This window comes from Pipra filicauda, unplaced genomic scaffold (assembly GCF_003945595.2).
Source record: "Pipra filicauda isolate LSUMZ 115617 unplaced genomic scaffold, ASM394559v2 scaffold534_size341627_pilon, whole genome shotgun sequence".
NCBI lineage: Eukaryota > Metazoa > Chordata > Aves > Passeriformes > Pipridae > Pipra > Pipra filicauda.
The window spans coordinates 183,882-206,176 of record NW_024104681.1 but is presented as its reverse complement, the minus strand read 5'-3'; the positions used below and the strand labels follow the sequence as shown (position 1 = coordinate 206,176).

Sequence of the window (22,295 nt, the reverse complement as noted above, 5' to 3'; positions counted from 1 at the left end):
CTTGAGGAGAGGTGGCTGTTTTCCTGTTCTGACAGTTTGCTGGTATCACCTGTTGGTAGAGGAAACACCCATCAAACCAGAATCTCTGCAAACTTTGTGTCTTTTTTTTGTTGTTGAGTTTTCTCTGTGTGGGTTTTTTTTTGCTGTTGTTTTATTTTGGTTTTGGAGGTTTTTGTTGTTGTTGTTTGTTGGGGTTTTCTTAAGAATAATTCCTGTGCTCATTGCAAGTTGAACTTTTGTTTCCAGGGATTGCCCAGGCTGTTAAACTGTTTTCTTGGAATGATGGTCCACAGATAGGAGGGGTCGTGGGCAGTGAGTTCTTGGGATCTTGCTTCTGTGGGGACTGAGAAATCTCAAGCTGGCAAGGGGTCAGGGTGCACAGGAAGTCCCTGGAATCAGAACAGAACTTCTTGGGCATTTCTGGTGCTCCAAAGTCTTAAGTCTGCCCCAGTTACTCAATAGGGATGATGACCATTTTTAACTGGCAGGTCTGCCTTGCCCTACCAGGACAGGTGATATTAAACTGGATCTTCAGCCCTTCGTAGGGATCAGATGATATTACCAGACCTAACCAAAAAAAGAGAGATGGCTGAATTTTTTTTGCTAGTTTGTCACTTTTTTTTCTTTTGAGGAAATGTTCTGAACTGTTAAGTTGAAAACTTACTGTGGCATCTTACCATCTGTTTCTTTCTTTTTTAGGGTTGGTTAAAAACGTATGGCTACTTACTTCCATCTGACAGCCAAATGTCTGCCTTGCAGTCGGGAAAAGCTGTGCAGTCTGCAGTTGCCACTATGCAACAGTTTTATGGAATCCCAGTGACAGGAGTTTTGGACGAGACAACGATTGAGTAAGATTAACAGTGGCTACTTTTGTCTTTCCCTTTCTTAATGCAGTCATATTACCTGCATGATTATTCCAGGAGCAAGAAGTCCTCCAGAGGGACAGATTTGACTGACTGAGCCAGAGAAGTCTTGATTGTGAAAAGGTGTCTCTAACAAAAAAATGTGGGCAATTCCACTTTTTGCCAACAGTACTGTTTGTGAGTGTGAGGAGAAGCTCTAATTAATGTTGTTCTTTGAACACAGATCCGCTGGTGCACAAGCAAAGCATGAATCCTGTGAGCTTCTCAAAGTGGAGAACATCAAGGGTTTCATTTATTTCCGTCTCTGTCTGGATTTAGGTTAAAATTCTGGCTCCAGAAATGGCTTCTAATGTGTTTCTTAATTAATTGGATTTGTGTATGTCCACAGATGCTGTTTATGGAGATCCATAGTCTGAGTTGAAGTGAGCTGTTGTAGTCTGATGATGATGGTCAGAGCTACTTAGCTGTCCACAGTTGCCATTTGTTGGACTTTCGGTGTTCTCTGCTGTATGTTGACCATACAGCTGTATGTTGGTGGTGTTTTGATAGCTCAGAAGTGTGAGTGTAAATCACCCAGGCTGCAGGGACTGTGTTCTGTAGTCTGCTCTTCAGTCTGTGCTGCAAAGGGTGGTGTGGAAGTGGCTCATTGTCTGATTGCCTTGTCTGTAGTGCCTGGATCTGTCTGCTGTTGGTCTGGATTAGGGCAGCATCTGTTGACTAAAGCAGATTGCAGAGAAGGTCTTACTGCTGCTTTCTGGGGAAAAAAGCATCCAATGCTGAGCGAAAGGAGAAAGCCCAAATAATGGAACTTGCTTAGGCCCTGCTACTGTCCCCTTGACCTTATTACATTAGCAGACCCTTTTAGAGCAGGCTCTACCTGGTTCTTCATCTCTCCTGTTAGGGCACTGTGCTGGCAAAAGGGACGTGGTGGCGCAAAAGAAGGGGGCACAAAGTAACCAACTGGTGTGAAGTACAAAGGGGTTTGGTTGTAAGCCTTCCAAGCTGCAAGAAGAGGGAGAAACGGAAGAAATTAGTGGATTGAGCAGGAGGAGTTCATCCTGGGCTGGGAGTGCCTCTCCAGTGAACATAACATTTCTTCTTTTAGCTCACAGGAAAAGCCCCTTGTTCTCCATTGAGGGATAGAGAAAATCCTGTTTGCTCTTCAAATGAGATGGAAATGAAATGCTTTTTAAAGGTGGGGATTTTCCATCTGAGATCTCTTTGCCATTAATAAGTTTGTAGGTGAATGCTGAAGCCATTGAGCAAGGCTCTGTGTGTGCCTTGTGTGTGTAGAAGTTTGCAGCTGGGATGCTCATGAGTTGGAAGGGGATGGGGGAAGAAGGGGCTATAACATTGGGGGTTCTAGTTTGGAAAGGTTGGGAGCTGCTTCTGCTTCCTTGTGGGTAATGAGGGAAGGGAGAAAATTGCACATGAGAGTCCCTGCTTTAGTTAATGAAAGTTTTTCTGGAGGAAAGGAAGGTGTTGCCCACATTTTAGAGGTTCTATGTATGGGCAGGGGTTGAGTGATGCATGAACACCCAAAGGCTGATGGGTGAAAAACCCAGATGGTTCTCTCTTCTGAAACTTGAGTCTCCAAAGGATTGAGACCTCAGCTGCAGCCAAACCCTGGTGTGCTTTGCAGGCATGTTGGGTTACTCTGCCTCCATCTGCCCTGAGTCAGTTGGTCCATCTGTTGCATGGCAGGTGGAGCAGCAGTACCTGCCTAGAAACTGCATGAACAGAAAAAGAGGTCCTGATTGCTGCTAGCCTGTATTTTGAACTGGGGGGGGCATCTGGCTGGGCTGTGTTGGGCTGTCACTTCCTCAGACCTGGTTGTGGAAGCTGGGCAGAAAGAAAAGAGCTGACAAGACAGGCTGCCCCCGGGGCTCGGAATTACTCAGGCATTTGCTAAGCTGTTATTTCAGTCTGGGTTATGAGTTTTAAGATTGCAGCTGTGAATTTTTCTGTCACTTCCATCAGTGTCATAAGTTCTGTCCCTTTAAAGTGACTTTAAGAATCAGAGTGCAGAGTTATTATTTTCTGTGGTTTCTTTGTTAGGCAACAAATTCTGCATATTCTGTTTACACTAACTATAGAAATCTAAAGTTTTTCATCTCCACATGTCCCCAAATCCTGAGCTTGTTTTTTCCTCCAAGATTGATGCCCAGGTGTGTGAAAGCCACCTTGCAGGTGCTGCCTGTGGGAGATGGGAAGGAACACCACCACTGGTGATGCTTTTTAGTACCCAAAAGGAAGGTTGAGTCAGGGTCCATTCAGCAGAGGATCTATCTTGAGGTAGCATGTCGATGATATGTAGCTTCCTGTAAGGAAAGCAGGAGAGAATTCATAAACCAGCCTCCTCAGACCCTCAGCAAACATTGTGTCTGCCTGCAGCTGGTGAGGTGAACTGTAGTTTTACAGAGCAGCTGGGCGGGGATAAAGTCCTGGGAACATGTGGAGAGAAGGCACATAGTGCCAAACAAAAGTGGTGTCTACTGTGTTTGTCATGATCAATCCCATGGCTCTGAAGAGAACCAAGGAATAGTGTTACGTGTGTTGGGAGTGTCTTGTGCTTTGTCCTGAGCCTGTTGTGTAGGTCCCTCACCTCGAGGTGCACCACAGCTGTTTAAGGATGGCACTTCCACCAGCTGAAGAGCAGGTGATTGAGAGTGACAGCTTCCTCTGTTTGGGAGAGTCTTGTGGAGGGCTTGGAGCCTGAACTGGGGCAAGCAGCTGTATCAGGACAAGAACTGGATGTCAGTGCTTTTGGAAATTGCCTGTTTTCTGATGCCAAGCAGCTGGAGGAACGCGGTAGTCTATGCCTAAACAGTGCCAAGTATAAATTTTGATGATCCAGTGTTACTGGTGTTCCCATTTCAAAAAACAAGGAGGGGGAAGCAGCCATAAGTATCTGAATCTTGCTTCAAGTAATTGCCTTTTGTTGTTGTTTGTGATGTGATGATTTCCCCTGGAACACAGAAAGGGTTCTCCAAACTGCTCAGTAGAGAATGACTGTCATAAAGCTCAGCTACAGATGATCAACAGCAGCAAGCTTCAGCTTTGTGATTATTTTGTCATAGGCCTGCCCTGCTGAGAAGAGCAGAGATGGCTGCATTTGTACCCTGGCCCATGTGATTAGAGCAGGGCCCATATGTTTGGGAAGTAAGCTGAGTCAGGGAACCGATCCAGATAAACATTCTCAGCTTGACGTTAGCTCAGGCAGTTGACAGCTTGCGTACTGCTGAGCTCTGACCAGGTTACCTGGGCTTTGTTACTTGGTTTCATCAAGGCTGTGTCTGAGCTCTGGAACAAACTGTGGTAGAATATGGGGGTTCAGAGAGGCCTAAGTAAAACGGGGTTGAAAGAGGAGTTAGGCAGCCATGGGCATCATGAGTCTTTCAGCAGCTCTGCTTTGGAAGCTTTGGCTCAAGAGGCCTTTAAAGCCCTGGGTGGTGTTGCTGCAGCTTCCTCTAGAACAGCCCTGTGCCCTGTGCCTGTACCTGGAGCTGGCACAGGGGCAGGGAATTTGCTGTTATGGAAAGAATTAACTTTCTTTCAGGTGTTGGGAAGGGGCAGACGATGATCCTCCAGATGCTGAGGTGTGAGGTACTGCTGGTGTGTCAGCATAGCCAGCACTGCCCTTGTGATTTCTCTACACATCCGTGTTGGTTTGGTAGCTCTCCTCTGTTAATTTTTTGTCTTCTAGATGATACCAGTGAAGATAAAACAGAAGGTAATTTTCTGACTGTAGTCAGGGCCTGCTGATGCCTGATGTTCAGAGTACTGGAGTTCTCATGAAGCTCAAGAGGTGAAAACTGAGTTCACACTATAGCTTGTGTAAAGTTATGCTAAAAACATGGTGCCATATCATATGACTGGAGTTTTAAAAAAACCCAACAAAATTCAGGAAATATCTAGGAGAATACAGGTGACAGGTAAGCCTGAGATCTCTCCAGCAAAGTGCTTGAAACAATGCAAAACAACACAAATAAAGGGCACTTGGAAAAATACAGCGTGTTGAGGTTGAATTGATATGGCTTTTCTAAAAGCAAATCTTAGATGTAATGCTTTTCTTTGAAGGTAGCAGCAGTTGTGTGGGCAAGACAGATCTGATTTCTACAGGTTGCTGGGATTTCTGAAAGACGTACAGTGCTGATAAATGTAAGGTGATGTAAGTGGGGAAGATCTGTGCCAGCTTTATATGCACAGCTTGGGTTCTTGTCAGGTACAGTGCAATATGTATAACAACTCTCATTTGCTCTGTTTTTGGTGGGGAGAAGATGACAGATGACTGCACTGAAATTTGTAAGCCCCCAGAGTTGTTACATATAGGAAGTGGAATCAGGAAAGGGCAGCTGTGTGACTGCCTGGGCTGGGCTCTGTGTGTGTGTGCTGTGGAAGAATGTTCTGGTGGGACTGTACGAGTGTCTGTCTGCTTGGCTTTAATTTAAAGGGTGTCCTGGAAAGAAGTCTTGTAAACCTTCTACTGGTGATGGGAAATGCTCCCTTCCTGAAGGTGTGGGGCTAATATTTTTTAATGGATAAACTGTACTTTGTTTGGGCACAAGCATGAGGGCACACGTGGACTACTTGCCGTGTGCTGGCTGTAGTTGATGGAGGAATGTCTGCATTTGGAGGCCAAAAGTTGTCCCCCAGGTGGCCAGGAGTGTGGCCTTACTGGGGAGGAGGGAGAGAATGTGGTGTCTTGTTTGAGAAATGGGCCAGAGTTGGCTATGATGTTCTCATGGGTGACGAGGCAGTGGCACATCCTGCAGTGTGTTCTTAAGGGCTTTGTGTCACAGGGGACACTTGTCTTTGCCATCAGAGTAAGTGGATCAAATGCCTGAAGAGTTCCAGTGGCCGAGGGCAGTGCCAGTCTGCCTGGGAGGCTGTGGCCCTGTTATTCCTGGGATCTGCTCTGCTGTCCTGGGCTGTACTGTGAAATCCTGAAGCATGTGGCTGGGGACCTTTGGAGACCAGTACCTGTTGTTCCTCTCTTTCTGTCCTTGTCTCCTTTTTCCCCAGCAGCCACATGCAGTGATGGGCAGATCTGTTCCTCTGTGAGCCACTTCTGACTTCTCTGGAGTGTGCCCACACCAGCAAGTGGGTCACTATTTTGAGGAACAGTCTGTTTCTCCTTGTCTGAGAATCATTTATGTTGGAAAGAACTTCTTGAGACCATCTACTCCAAGCCCTTGCTCAAACAGGGACAGCTAGAACAGGTTGCCCAGGACCGTGTCCAGTTGGGTTTTGAATATCTCCAAGGATGGAGACTCTGCCACTTCTCTGGGCAACCCGTGCCCATGTTTGACCACCCCGAAGCTGGTGCAAGAAATAAGCAAAAGATCTGTCAAGGCTGGAGATAAAGGAGTTAGAGAAGGAGACTGGACTTCTCTGATCATAGTGCCTGGATCCCTGTGCAAGGGACAACATCCTTTGCTCTTCCAGCTCACCTGGCCATGGAGGCAAGAGTTTCCTATGTCATGAGTGACATCAGGGGTCAGGGGTTATGGTAAGGACCTCATGGAATTTGGTGTGTGTGACCCAGACACTGGAGTGATCTGTTCTGGTCGTTAGAGCCTCAGTCACTGTCTGTGAGGGTCGTGTTTGCACTTGCTCAGTTTTATCTAGTGAGTTAGGAACTGGATTTATTTTCCCTGGCATGGGAGCACTTCAACAAATGGAGAGTGGATCAAGTAGGTGGTGGGTGAGTTTGACTCCAGTGCACACACACCTGTGATTTTGTCTCTTGTGGCATTCTCATCATTAAGCTCTTGTCAAGCATAGAGTTTGCATGATCTGGTATCTGTGATTCCAAAAGGAAAAATGAAGTCTTTTTGGTTTGCTGAGGTGTGGATTGCCAGCAGAGATGGGGTGCACAGCTCTGTGCAAAGAGGGTAAACCTGAGAGAGGGAGGACTGAGCCCTTCTTGGGGTCTGCATTGGCCAACCCTCAGAGGTCTTCCAGTCACCCCCTGAGTTCTTCGGAATCTGTTTTCTGGATTCTTTGCTAGCTTGCCATTTTTCCCTTCCCTTCCAGGTGGATGAAGAAGCCTCGATGTGGAGTTCCAGACCATCCCCACCTACGCCACAGCCGGAGGAAAAAGCGCTATGCACTCACCGGCCAGAAGTGGAGACAGAAGCATATAACCTACAGGTACAGCCCCCTCCCTGCCCCTTTTCTGGTGGGGAAAAAATGGTCTGTACTTGTTTGGGATGCAAATTTTGTAAGTACTTTTAAATTAAAACAGGATCCTGCCTGTGATGCCTGGTTAAGGCATTCATTCTCAGAACATGGTGCAGGGGAATACTGTCAGGGCACTGGGGTAACTGAAGAGTCTCTTATCAATTAGAAAATAACTAATCAGTGAAGGCACTTAAATCCCAGCCACCAATTGTGTAATTTTGGCAGGAAAATCTTAGTCAGCCCCTTTCTGTTCCATTTGAAATCTAAAGCTCTAGCCTTTAGATAATGTGTGATCTCTAACAAACCATTAAAGCAGAAAGAACATCGTCTGAAGTCGAGGTGCTTCCTTCTTCTACTGTTTTGCAACTTTTTACTGAATATGTATTTTTGCAGGGTTTTACTTCTGCTGCTGAAATAGAACTCTTGCTTTTGTCCAAGCTTAGGCCTGCCTAGGAGATACGCTGGGGTGAGCTTTTGAAAGGCAGTTGCTGAATGATGCAAATGGAAGTTTCTGACAATAAGAATGTCACTTAAAATTAAAATTACCCCCCCCCCTTCTAGTTGAAATTACAGCCTTTTAAATTTTTTGGACGGGGAAAGGGGTTTGCAAAGGAGTGAAAATTAGGAACGTAGTCATTAAGGAGAAGATGTGATGATGCTTGTGGGTCCCTTCCAACTCAGAATATTCTGTGATATAGGTGAGCAAGACTAAGACAGAAAGAAAGTCTGTGATGGAGAGATAGAAATGTGAGTGACCAGCATGGGGAAGGTGCCAGAATGTGTAGGAAGAGATATGATGGTGTAAATGGAAGGAATCAGGGACTGGTGCTCTCTGTTGCTTCTGCCAAGAATTCTGAGAAAGGAGGAGGAGGAGGATTCTCCAAGTAAGAGTGAAGAACTGCAGAGACCGGGAGGAGGGACTTGTTCCACCAATAATTATTCCTTTAACTCAAATTGTAAAGGGACACCCTCTGTTTGTGAAGGCGTGAGAATCAGATCCTGCTTCTAACCTTTTCTGGACCTTAGGGAAAACTTGTATAGAATCATATAAATAAAACATGCCTTAAACATATGCATAACCACGGGAAGCAGATTGGCAGATGCCTCCACTGCTGCCTCCATCAAACCAGTGGTTGTTTAGCTTTCCAATTTCAGTATTCGTAGTGTGCATTTAAGTGAGAGGAGTCTTGATTCACCACCGAATGTGTTACAGTGTCTTTCATCTGTCAATCATTGCATTAAATTGAGCCAACTCCATCAAGGACTGAAAATTGTTTCCATGACACAGATATTTCATATTCCCCAAGCCAAATTTAATAGATCATTAGTCTATTACATGCACAGACACAAAATCCCCCATGAACAGTGTTTTTTAAACTAAAGTTTATAATTATGGGAAATTTATGTGCACTTAAATGCTCCTTACCCTCCCCAAACTCTGTATCATCACCTGTCATGGACTGAGCTGCTCAAAACTGGCAGGTCCATCACTCCTGTGAGCTCTAAAATATTTTGAGTAGTCCTGAGAATGAAGCAGCTCATGTAAGCATAATTTACTGAAAGGTTTGTTTCTCAAAAAGAATTTTAGTGGTCAGTTTTTTTCATGTACTGGATTCCTTTTTTTATGCATGATAACTTCAGACAAAATCTGAAGTAATTTACATTTTTAAACTAAGTTACTCAGCTGCCTACACCCAGATTGGAAAGGTTGTCAGGTTTTTAGGAAGTAACAGAAAATCAACCAAGGCATTAGGAAGATTTTTATTAATAAATGTAGACCTCAGATCAGGGCCGTAGTTTTGTTGGTAACTTTCTTTGTAACAGCAAAACTTTGTGTGCACAAAGTACTGCCTGGAAAAAATAAAGACCCTTTGGAAAGGGAAACTGTGGCTGTATATTGGTAATAAGTCTCTGATGTATTCTGCAAATTTAAATGTCCCTTCTTTCTCGTTTTACAGCGTACACAACTACACCCCCAAGGTTGGTGAGATTGATACAAGGAGAGCCATCCGTCAGGCCTTTGATGTTTGGCAGAGAGTGACACCGCTTACCTTTGAAGAGGTTCCTTACCATGAAATTAAAAATGACAGAAAGGAGGCAGATATTATGATATTTTTTGCTTCTGGTTTCCATGGAGACAGCTCTCCGTTTGATGGTGAAGGTGGATTCCTGGCTCACGCTTACTTTCCTGGACCAGGGATTGGAGGAGACACTCACTTCGACTCAGACGAGCCATGGACCCTGGGAAATTCTAATCACGATGGTAAGAGTGCAGGTCATCTTTCACAGCAAGGATAAGTTGGATGCAGACTCACTGACAAGCTTTCAACTAGGAAGTATTTGCTTAGTGGAGCTTTTGCCTCCTGTGCAGTGGTTCAGATGTTTTCTAAAACATGTTTTCTATCTTAAATGGGAAAATAACGTCATTGGTTTGTATTAGTTTGGCTGTGCATGGGTCTGAATTTGAGGAGTGTGTCTGCTTTTACATCTCTCAAGATTTTTGGGCCTTAGTTGCTGCAAAAACAGCTCTGGGAGGGAGAAGGTGAACAGAAGAGTGTTGAAATGGTGTCTCACGGAATACCTACCAAGGGCAATCAGAGTTATTCGCAATGGTGAATAGAAAATTGGGAGTGAAGACATTCGAATGTCAAGTTGTTTTGATCCATACTTATTTTCTCCGTCTGGGATTCCTTCTCCTGTCAGAGGTTGGGGCTGGCTGATTAGTTAAGGAAGACTGATGATTGGGACAGCAGTTTTTATCTCATTAAGCATGAAGAGTTCCTGCTTCTTTCTAACATTATCTTACTCTCTAATGGCAATGAGCACTTTCTGTTCTATTTTCAAACCTTTGATTGAGGATAGTGATGACTTGTAGGAAGTTTTAAGTTCAAAACCAGAATTTCACAGTGGCTTCATAAAATTTCTCTCCAATTTCCACAGTCACGGCGATTTGGAGAGAACAACGTGTCTTTCAGCCTGTAGGGATTCAAAGTCATGTTTAAGGATATGATAAGGACTGGAAGTTTACTTGGACTGTACATATTGACTTGATTTTTAAACTGTTTAGAAACATAGTAGTGTTATTGTGCCCATGATGTCTAAGGACATGTGCAGAGGTGATGTCTTGCGTTAGGCCAAACAGTGTAGTTTGAAAAGAAGAAAAGCTTTCAGGCACACAGACACCTTCAGGCCTGCCCTAGAAGTGGCAGCTTGCTTTAAGAATGGATTGCAAATTGAGAAAATACCTCAGATCATCTTTGACAGGAAGTGGAGCTGTCAGGTTCAGTGTGGGAATGCTAATTGGTAGGAAAGCAGAAATTAGAGAGAAGTAATGTCTCCTGGCATGTTTAAATGACTAGATGAGATGTAGGCTGAGAAAGAGAGAGTTATAGCCTGTGGGATGGGGAGGGGGGAGAGTGTGGAGAGCGTGGGAGGTTATAGTGTGACAGAGAAGCAGTCTTGCTGTCCTGAAATGTTAGGAATTTTTATTCCTGGGTTTGGGGCTGAAGGGAAGTTCATAGGTTTCCCTCTGGGATCAGGAGTGACAGAGACCTTGTGAGAGCTGCTTTTGCAGCAGCAAGGTGTGTTTGTGCTGTGTCAGTGGTCTGTGCCAGTTCAGTCTGTGTTTAGTAGTTATTTGAGGTCAGCTATGGGGTGTGGGGTGAGGCCCTTGTGCTGGATATGACTTCCCAGGTAAGCCCAAGTGTGAGACCTGGCAGTGCTGGTGTCTGGGAGAAGGTCCTTACAGGAAGGTGGAAGGGAAGGTTTTGACAAGTTGTAGTTGTTTTTTCTATTCTCATTTGCTGCACAAAAGGCTTCCATCTGGGATAAACTTAGCAAGGTTGAGAGGTGGCTTAAAGACTGGGAGGGATGGTCCTGGGGAAGTTTTTAATGGCTGGGTGGGATGTGCTAACATCACTAGATTACATGATCACTTTTTTGAGGAGTTTTTTGAGTATAGTTTTTAGGATGGTGTTTGAGAGCAATGCATACAATGAGTAGAGAGTCTGTCTTTTTATGAAAGCTATTTCTTTTGCTATTCTTATCCGTGTGGCTCTTTCAAAAACATGATTTATTTCTCTGATGTGCTGAGTGACTGTCATGAGTGGTGTCCTCAAAATGCATGAATTGGTATTTGAGGGGGCTGGTGTGCACTCTTGAGTGTGAGATTTCCGTTCCAGAGGATGTCATTTGTGTATTTGTTTTCAGATAACTGTGCTGTATAGACTGCAGGGACTCTTAGACAGTCACCAGCAAAGATTTTGAGAATGGGTCATATTTGTCCCCTCCACCTGGGGGACGTGCTGATTGTAGGAGGGGAATTTGGTGTGTTGAGGATGACAGGGGCAAGGCTGTAGTTGGAGCATTATAGATGTGTTGTGTGAGGAATTGGTGAGGAAATTGCCTGCATTCTTAGCCTTTGTGTGGAAATGTGAAGCTGTCCTGCCTCCTCACTGGGTGACCCAGGCCTCTCTAGGGAGGAGTTTCCTTCTGTCGCACTATTCCTTGTCATTGGAAGTGTAGGTAGCTTCGGTTTCCCGCCTCTGATGTTTTTATTTGAAATGCTGTTAGCAGGGCTTAAAAAGTTTCTTCTTGGTCAGAGATTTCCTGCTCAGTTCACTGCTTTTTTTCATTGAAAATAAGGTATTAGTGGGGACAATATTGTCTGTTTAATAGAAAGTATTTCCTTAAACACGGTCTTACTTGTCCTTGTGATATGTGTTTTGGGGCAGTGGGGTTGATCTGTCTGGAACTGAAGAAGTCTCTTGGTGAAAGAATGAGAAACCCCTACCAATAGGTCACTAGTAGATCTCATTTATTCACATGCTAAAGAGGAACTGTTTTGGCCATTCAGTATCTGTTCAATGGTTATAGAAATCTTAAGATTGAAGTAACAATAGTATCTTTACACCAACCCACAAAATATCACTGTTTAAAAGGTTCCATTCCTGACAAGAATTAGTTGAAAGGATAATTTGAGCAACCTGCCTTGTAGGTCTCTTGGCCTCGCAATTGTGAGGGAAAATCTCCTGTTTGCAGAGCAGGATGCTGAAACTGGTGCTGTAGGTCCTTCACAATATTTAGCTGATCTCTTTATCCATATAGTTTTGTTACAAACCACTTCAAACAGAAGCTTTGCTTTTGTTGGTCTGCATTTGTTACACTGTGTTGTGGCACCTGCAGAGTTTGTCCATCCGTGTTTGGATGAAGCTGTCACTCCACAGAAGAGCTGCTTTGGAGTCTTCACTGACAGTGCAAATTATATAGATAAAAGTGAAACATTTCACATGAAATCTCATCCAGTCAGGAAAAGTAAGAATGATTTGAACAGATCTTTCTGTGCAAGCAAACCAGGGGATTTATATGTGGAGAATGTGGTGTATCCTGAAAGCTTCTGTCTTGTAAAGATGCCTCCTGGTAATCCACTGGGGTTCACTGGCAATTTTATCAACCCACTTAGTGGATCATTAGTTGGGATTTATATACTTATTATCATTTTGCATGGTCATTATTATACTGATTTTGCCCTTGTGGACAGCATGGCCATTACCATGTCCCTTAGAATTATTATTATAATTATACTGGCTCTGATGCTGTGGGTTGTCTTTTGGAGCCCATGGTAACAAGGACACATGCACCAACACTTGGAGCTGCCTCCTCTGGCATTCTCATAAGCAAGCTGTGGAAGATTAATTTAGATAATCTTATGATGAGGATGGGCAAAACCAGGTGGGAAGTTGAACTCCTGGAGCAGCCCTTACTAACTGGGCTCATGGGATACAGAAGTCATTTGTTTTCAGATGATAGTGTCGATGGGAGCAGCTAGAAGCTTGAAGCAGGAAATCGGAATTTGAAGGGATAAAGGCAAATCAGAGAAGTGATATGGCAAACAAGATGCAACTGAAAAAGAGGAGAAGGGTGGTTTTACATTTAGACACAGTAGATCACACAGGGGATCTCTCTCCCTTGGCACCTCGGTGTCTCATCTAACCTGGCTAAAGCATAGAGGTGATGCATGAAATTCATTAACTGGCCAAATCAAGTATTTCCTAGCCTTTATATGAAAATAATAATTAGATATGTATGTGTCTCCAAAAACAAGCTGAAAAGGAATCCAGAATGACAGAAAGTTTAACTATCCACGTTACACATGACAGCTCTTACACACCTCTGACAACTCGAACATTAGTTTAATCCAGGTTAATTACAGGAAGTAAATTTTAATCTCCAGTTTAATATTATAAATAGTATCAGTAATAATCCCAGGCAAATCTTCTTAATGGTATTTTAAAAGTAAAAAACCATTGCTGTTACATCTGTAGTCAACACTATACCACTAAATCTGTGGTGTTTGCAACCCCCTATGGGTATATTAAAGAAATTTTTTAATATCAAAGCAAGGTAAGAACTGAAATATGAAGATGACCAGATTTTATTTCTTTCAGCATGCCCAGAGTCCCTAATACCCTCTTTATCGTCTGCTTGTGTAGCATTGTAGGTGGGAGTGTGCCCAAGGGCAGCTTCTTCTTGGAATAACCCCCCAGCTGACAAGTTATTTTTGTAGCAATTGTAGTGTAACTCAGCCTCACATCGTGTGATCATTTTGCAGATCACAGGACTCACCTTGCAGTCAGTACCTCTCTTCCACTGCACAGCTTCACACTGTACCAGGTTCTCTCAGTGAATGTAGGATGACCACTGTGATGGTTTTCTAGATGTTGGCAAGAAATGCTGAGCTTTGCTTGCAGCAAGTGAACAAATCTTACAGTCAAAAAACAAATGTGTCCCCCATAGATCCCAGTGTGTTCCTGCAGAAACTTCTCTGGAAAGCTTCCTATTCAGGATTTCTGAAGGAAAGCAGCCAAAAAATGTGCCCTGTGTACAAGACGCTGCCAGCACCGGTGTGGGAGATGGGACCTCATGGGTCACATTCAGTGCTAAATCATGCAGAAGTTCTGGAGGAAAAGGGCCTGAACCACCTTCTGGGAAGGTTCTGTCAGTCACCAAGGAGAGGAACTGGAAGCTTTTTCTCTGTGATTCCTTCACTAGCATTGTTCCAGTGGACATCTACCTGAACAACAGAAGCAAGCGCTCCTGAATCCACCATCTGGACATGGCATATGTTCAGGAACCTGAGCAGGCTTTCAGAACAGCCAAATACTGTCTGAGCTTACTAATGGGAATGTTCAGCAAGGATTTCAGTGAGAAAACTTTGATTAGGGTGGCTAATTTTGGAGTTTACTGACAGCCTGTAGTACCTGTTGGGAGGAGGGGCATGTGTAGCTTACAGCTGACGTTTAATCTGCTGGTTAGTGTTCAAAGTAGTGTCTTCACTGGAGATCTATCTACTGTTTTCTGTCCTGGCACTATTAATATCACAAATTTTCTTGATTCTTGGGACATTTGTATCCCTGTTCCTAAAGATGGGATCCTGTCTCTCACCTTACATTTGCAGTGGAGTTCAGTTGCACAAGCGCAGGCATTTAGCCAAGCTTTGAGGGAGCCACTCTCCTGTAACAGCTTGGGCTGTTTTTTTTTACAAATCTGATGCACCAGATTAATTTGAGCTTGAACCTGGATGTCCTGGTACTCTTTTTGTTCTTGCCATGAATACAAAGTTCTTAAAATTGCCCAGGCACCTACGGATTTTCTGCCACAGCAGCTCCTGTGCTTGTGGTCTGTACCATTAGACCTCTGACCTGTGGCTTTGTCCCTTTGGTCCATCTTGGGTGCCTTAGGGAGGATGTCCTGTGCTTCTGATACTTGTTGCCTTTACTGTCACTTCTGAGTATGTGCCTCTCCTCACCCATCTTGAATACCTCAGAAGACATTAAGGATACAATTTGGAAGGTTTCTTCTGTACAAATGCAGTTACTGAGCAATATCCTTATATTTTATGGACCGTATCTAGCTAGAACAGGCTGTTCTCCAGACTGTCCCAAGGAATAGGTGTATGGCTTTCCCTGTTCAGATTCCTGGATCATGGAGGGATGAGTGTCTTTCAAAGCCCTAAATAATTTGACCTCGAATAAGAAACAGAATTCAAGTACCATGCTTTTCATTCTCAGCTGCTGGAACTGCAGACTCGTGCTCTGGGTCTCCACGGAGATGCTTTAGGTCTCCACTTGGTTTGAATTCCACACAGGGCATTTTGCACGTGCTTCCTCCCATCACTGTCATGGTTTTCCCACCAACTCTTACTGTTTCTTCCCTTTTGAACCAAGGGAGAGTTGAAGTGGCCTCAGTGTGAACGAGATAAGGGAATGTATGTAGCCAAATGGTGTTTGTCTTTTTCTGCCTTTCTCCTGGTCTGGTTTGCCTTAGAGCTGCCTCACCTCTTGAGCCCAAATGAAAGAGTAGGTAGAGATGGGTGGCTGGGGCAGGAAAAAGGGCTGCTGTCCTTTTAGCTTGAGGATGCACATCTTGATCATAAAACCACAGCAGAACTATTGTATGTCTGCATTCTGGGCAGAGTTTTATTTCTTCAAACCTCTGCCTTCCATTCTCCTTGCCTTCCCCCCCTCGCTCTTTGTCACTGTTTTAATCCAGAAAGCTTTTATTGTTCCATAGCTGAATCTTTTTGCAAAGCCTTCTTCGCATTTGCCATCAGTGCAAGTTGAAACAAGTAATGTTTTGAGAATGGAGTGTGGTGTTTGGGGTCCCCAGTGCATGAAGGGTGTCGGCAAACTGGGAAGAGTCCAGTGCAGGAACACTGAGGTGATAAAGGATCGGAGCAAGAGGAAACCAGGGACAGTGGGCTTGTTCAGCCTAGTGAGGAGGAGGAGGATGGGGAGGAAGCGTCTATAGCAGTCTTCCACATGAGGAGATCTTATGGAGAGGACAGAGCCCACACTCTTCTTGGAGGTGAACAGAGAAGGGAACAAAAGGCAACGGGCACAGGGCACAACAAGGAAAACCCCACCTGGGCATAAGGTAAAACCTTCTTCACCAGCACAGCGGTACAACCCAGAGGCTGCACCTGCAGAGGATGTGGGCACTCCATCCTTTTGGAGTGTCCTGAGCAACCTGATGTCGTTTTGAGATTAGCCCTGCTTGAAGCAGAGAGGTAAACTTGGTGGCTTCCAGCCATGCCTTTCAATCTACGTTTTTCCATAATTCTTTAGCGTTGCCAAACAGACAGAATTTTAGTTCCTAGAACTTAGGACCAAACTGCAGTTACTTCTCGTGGCAACTCTGAGCCATAACAAGGTATTCAGCTCATAAAATTCTCTTCTTCTGTCACCCTTCTAAAAACAGAAATCTGTTAATATTGAGATCTTTCATGAGGGAGGACTGGTGATGCTTATAGGTGCATAAAAAGTATTTTTTGCCAGATGTTTGATCCTTTTGAACCCCCTCTGCTTGTTACATTTTTTTTTTTTTAAGTCCCAAATGTACAAGGTTTCTGTGAGCACTCACTAGATTAATCCTATAAACATGGAACATATGTTAGGATATCTAACAGATTCCCTAATATTAAGGGGGATGTGTAAGTTAGTTGGTTGGTTTTTTTTTCCCCGGTCAAATAGTTCTTTGTTATCAAAGAATTCCAGGTGTTTCCAGTCACTTTGGAAACATTGGTGGCCAAACATTCTTTATCCTGTTTGATTTGTTTAATTACAATTGTGTTGTTTTACGTGGAGGGAGGGAGCTAAGAGGAATGCAAAGTATCCAACTGTTGCTTTCTTTTTTTCTTTGAGATTAGTGTTGGTATCCACTTTTCCAGGTTGATTCTCTATTATCTGCTTGCACTCCCCTTACCTGACTTGTCCAGGTGCAGTGCCTGCTTGCTGGGAGGAAATGCAGCTTCCCTTAACCCCTGTACCTTCACCCAGCATGTTGCCAGAATTTGGTAACCTTTTCTCTTTGATTAATTCTTGTTTCTTCTGTGTTTTGCTTTGCTTTCTGCCTCATTTCTTTCTTATTTAACCACTTTTTCTCATATTCATTTTCTATGGAAATACTGAGGCCAGCAAAGACAACCTTGAAACCAATACCAATATCAATAATACCAATATAATGAATAAATCACGACACAGAACCCATATAATCTTCGTGCTGTTTGGCTGTTAAATACATTTTTAATTTTCTTTCTCTGATTTCTCAGGTACAGAACATCTCCACATCTAAAGAGTTTTGTTCTAACAAATGACATTTTGAATCCATCATTGTTTTTCAGGCTTCTGACACTGTTGTTGAAAACGAGCATCAGCATTTTTCAGAGTGAAAAACAGAACTGCCTTGAAGTTACTCGTGTGTCCTTTAATGCAGAAGATGTTATCTGAAAGACTTTCATAGGGATGTTGGAAGTCAAGTGGGGCGTAAATTGTATTAAAATTTCAATTTATTCTGTCAAGCCTTTTTTATGATACATCACCAGGTCATGCTGTTGCTCAGTACTTTGTTCAGTGAAGACCAGTTCAGTATTTAGTCTTATCACTGGTTCCATCCTGTGACTGCTTAGAGAGACTTGACCCCATGAGCCAGAGTTCTCTTAAATCATTTGCTAATGCTGAACCCAGTTTGAGCAAACACACAGACACATGGTTTCAAGAGAGGCAGCCACAGCAAAAAGAAATCAAATCAGGCAGCTTAAATCAGCAAGTTTGAGATTATAGCCCTGTCATGTCAACCCAAAGGTGAGGAGAGGAAGCCCATCAGCACACGGCGAAGATTCCTGACTTCACCTTCCTCCTCTTCACCCCTGGACAGCATCTCTGTAAGTAGTGCTTTCTTTTGGTGTGTTTGCTGTCATTTTACAAACACAGAAATGGCTTTACAGTAGTGCTGTGCTAGTGCAGGCTGGATTTTAAAGCTTGGCAGTTTGACAGTGCTAGTTATTGATTATAGCTGAAAGAGTCATCTGCAAATTCCACTTTCAAAGCAGTGTACTTGTAAATACACCTGATATTCACAATGTTCTATAAAAAAAATATTACCCATTTCATGTCAGTAGTTGTTCAATACACAAAGTATGAATATATTTATATAAGTATGTGGAATCCTATTGATTTTTGTATAATCAAAGTATTTTCCTTCTTTCCACACAGAACGAGATACTCTGGGATTCATAGGAAGGAGTCAGAAAGGATCAAAATGATGTGTCATTCCCTTAAAAAGGAAGAAAAAAAAACCCTAACAGGTCACGAGAATCAAGGTGAGCCAAAAAGTCTCTTTTTGCCACTTTTCTTTATAAAGCAGAAACACATGATGTGAAACAAGCCAAAATGCAGCAGTGTCTTTAGTAAACTTGCTGCCTTCCACTTGCTGAAGGGAGGAGGAATAAAATAACAGGCCTTCAGGAAGGAGAAAAAAAAGAAAAAGAGATGAATCATTGAAAAAAGTTTGCTGGTCATTGCAGGCAGAGGTGGACTGTAGCATCAGCAGGGAAGTGACACCCAGAACTCTGGATTTTGACACACACAAGCAGCAAAAGTTGTTTAAATTACCTTTTTCTTTTCTCTCCTGATTCTGAAGAAGAGCTCAGGATTTGAAGACAGTTTGACTTCTCTGCCCAGATCCACCCAGAATACCACTTTGAGGGGGAGGTCTCTTACTGCCCAGCTCTCTCGTGTCTCAGTCCTGCTCAGTCTTTACAGCCCCATCAGGAACCTTCCATGTCAGGGGAGGACAAAGACAGAAAACCTCCTGTCCTAGGTAGAGAACACCCTCTTTGTGGCACAGAGCTGCTCTCACAGCTTCCAGAGCAGTACTTTCTCTGTTGCCAGCACCAGGAATTAAATATCATTTCAGACTGATTGGTAGGAAAGAATCCCAAATAGCACAAACTGGTTTGTATTCACACTGCCTGTACCAGGACCTGAGATTTTTTAGTTACCTTCCAGTTGTTCCACAGCTGGGTTAAAACTGAATTCTGTCTGTAGACCCTGCTGTATTTCAATACTTTTAAAATATAAACAATAACTTCTTTTCAAGACTGATGGAATGAAAGTCATATTTACATTTTTCATGTTTTTATGAGTTTTTTTCATTTCTTTGCTGCTTTACCATCCGTTTTACCAAATTCTATACTAGTACAGGCAAATAGAAATTTTCCTTTTGGGATTAGTAGTTCTTTGATATGGAATCATTTAGGGAATTGCAACCTACACTTGTGAAAGATAAGGGTAAATTTTTCAGCAGAACACTCATGTTCCACTGACTGTCAGGCTGCTGAGCCAGCTGAAGTGTCACGACTGCCCCTCTCTCTGGCTGCCCACTCTGCCAGTTTTGACCTCACCATTCCAGACAATTAGTTTATATTTTTGCTCTGAGTTTCTGCAGGGGATTGTCCTCATGGTGCCATCTGTGCACGTCAGAGAAAGCACAGCCTGCACCATTAGTGAGGTGTATAGCACAGCTACCACCCTGGTTTGCACGTGGCCTTTTGAGGACAATAAGGCAAATTATGTTTCATGATGGTTGGTAACATAACGCAGTTCTTTGACCTTCTGCAGTCACTTGGTCTCGTGGAGATGGTTTAATGTGGCTGTGGTACAATTGCTGTTAAGACTGCAGGTTATCACTCCTTCTTTGTGCAGTGAAGCTGTTCAATCACTCTTCAGTTTTCATTAATTCCTTAGGATGCATCATGTTCATTGCTATGCTTAAAACAATAATTGCTTCTGAACAAAATGGCACCTGTATTTCTTTTTAACACATATTTTCTTCCTTTCTAGGTAAAGAAGCTGTTTTCCACTGAACAGCATCATCCCTTCTTCAAGGCCTTCAGAGCATCCAGAAGCTTTCTTTGAGCAGAGCGTGTTGTGGAGGTGAATGGAGGAGCACACACAGATCACATGTTCTTCTGTTGGACAGGTCAGACCCACCAGGTCTGAAGATGCCAAAACCAAGGCATAGCTTAGAGTAGCCCTAAAGCTTCTTTAAGTTGTGCTTGGAAAACAGTTGTGTCTACATGGCTGTTGGAGTGGAAGGAGTCATTTTAGTGTGTTTAAAGCATGTTTAGTTCACACCATCTTTTCTGTAATTACCACGGCATGCTATTGTCACACACAACCATCTGATTTCTTCAGTATCATTCTTACTTCAATAAAATTTCAAAATATAACCTTTATATGTCTTCTTAATTATGTTTGAGTAAACTGCAATAAGTAGATGTGTTGGCACAGTGATACAGTTCATAAAGTATAAAATTTACATGACAGAGCAGAGATTCACAGGTGCTTTTCTCTTGTTAATCAGATATCCAGTATTGTTTGTATTTCTTTTGTCTTAGAAGCTGTGTCCTGGATTCACACTCCCCTGTGCCAGGTGCTCTCCAGAGCACACACTCCTTACAGCTCCATGTACAGCTCAGGGATAAATGCTGGTGGTAATAAGTGATATCACAGCACTGCCATAATAGCTGTGACCTGTTCCTGTGAACTGGCAGGCATTTCTGGGAGTGGCTCAGCCAAATATATAAAACATTTTGATATGGATTTTCACAATACAATGAACGAAGCTGTACAAAAAGGCTTCCCAAAGAATAACCTGTGTCAAAATGTCTGTTACCCGACTGAACAGCTATTTGTTCTGGATGAAGATCCAGCAATCATGAGGGATGGAGTGTGTGAGTAGAAGGAAGATCATACATAACTCAGTTTATCTGTGACTCTGGCATTCTCTGTGTTGTTGCAATAAAGCCATGTGTTTCTTAACTCTGCAGGGAAAGGTAGAATATTACAAACAATTTGAGAGTTCTTTACCAAAGAAATGAGTTTGATGTGGGATGTGCTTGGGAGGAGGCTTCTTCCTTCTGAGAACAGAAGGGTGAGGGGATGAAACAGTGGTGAGAAATTTTTGGCCAGGGCAGGGAGCAGAAGGAGCAGGAGCTGTGTCTGCCACTGCCATTCTACTGCCTTTCAGCAAAGGCAAATGAGAAGCAACCACTGCAATGAGAACCAAGGCATTTGTAGAGAGCCAAGAGGAGCTTCTTGTCCTGCTTCTTGTGGAGGTCAGTTCATTTCCTAGAAATTCTCTTGAGCTCTCTCTACTTCATCTGCTGCAGCCACTGCCCCCAGCACATGACTGCTCCAGTTTGGGTGGCCTCCTGGCCATGGAGGAGGATAGCTTTTCCACTTCAGCGTTGACCTGCCCTCTGTGGCTGTGCTGGAACAGGGTAGGTTCATTTCCTAGTAAGTTCTTACCTCTAGATGCAAGGAAGTTCCCCAGCCAATATTTTCCATGCTCTGTGGCATCTTCACACACCACTGCCAGTCAAAATGGTGATTTAAAACTGGACAGAAGCAGCTGTTTTCCACATCTGTTTGTATTTCCAGGTACAGGTATTTCATAAGGATAGCTGGGAAAAGGGGAGTTTCTGTGGAAGAGCTGGTTGGAATGACCAGCATGGATGTTGAGGCACTTCCTCAGGAATGAGCCTTCATCTTTCTGGGCTTGCCGATCATCTCAGAACTCTTCCCGGTTGTCTCACTGGTGATCAAGGAGCCAACAAAGACAGATGATCTGCTAGACCTTATACTTGAAGAACTAATGGGTATTGTGAAGATCAGTAGCATCCTTGGCTGCAGTAACCATGAGATGGAGGAGTTCAGGTTGTGTGTCAGAGGGGTTGATATGAGGTCAATACTGTTTAATATCTTCATGAAATTGTATCAGTGGTGCAGCAGAGTGCCCATTTAGCAGGTTTGAAGATGATAGGAAACGTGGAGGAGTGGTTGATAGACTGCCCAGTGATGCTGTCGTTGAGAGGCTGGAGGAATGGGCCTTCCCCAGGTTGAAGGCAAGCAAAGAGAAATGCACAACCCTGCACCTGGGCTTTGTTGGTGGCCCACAGACTGGGAAGAGCTTTGCAGAGAAGGACCTGGGGGGGCCTGGTTGACACCAAGTTGAACATGAGTCAGCAATGTGTCCATGCAGCACAGAAGGCCAACAGCACCCAGGGCTGCCTTGGGAAGAGCTTTGCCAGCAGGTCAAGCAAGATGATCCTTCCTTATTACTCAGCACATCTGGAGTACGAGGCTTCCCAGTACAAGAAACTTGATATTTAAAACCTGATAGGACAACCTGCTTTACCTGACCTTGCTTGAGCTGGGGGGTTGGACTGGACAATCTCCAGAGGTGCCTTCCAGCCTCAACCATCCTGTGAGCCTGTGGGATTCATTTTCCAGCTGTAAAGTGGACTGATGTTTGTTTTGGGCTGAAACAAGTGATTGAAAGCTATTTGAAACTAATTTAACTTAAGATAGTGTCTGATCTCATGCTCCTGATAAAGGTTTAGCA

General features: G+C 43.6%; 1 protein-coding gene across 1 annotated transcript in view; it reads left to right on the top strand.

Annotated features, from left to right (window-relative positions):
• Positions 1-22,295, top strand: part of MMP24 (matrix metallopeptidase 24) — a 46,348-nt gene that overhangs the window by 1,778 nt on the left and 22,275 nt on the right. The window contains exons 2-4 of the mRNA XM_027719107.2: positions 700-848; positions 6,903-7,019; positions 9,008-9,312. Of these exons, the coding sequence (XP_027574908.2) occupies positions 700-848; positions 6,903-7,019; positions 9,008-9,312 (571 nt within the window). The remainder of the gene's footprint in view (positions 1-699; positions 849-6,902; positions 7,020-9,007; positions 9,313-22,295) is intronic.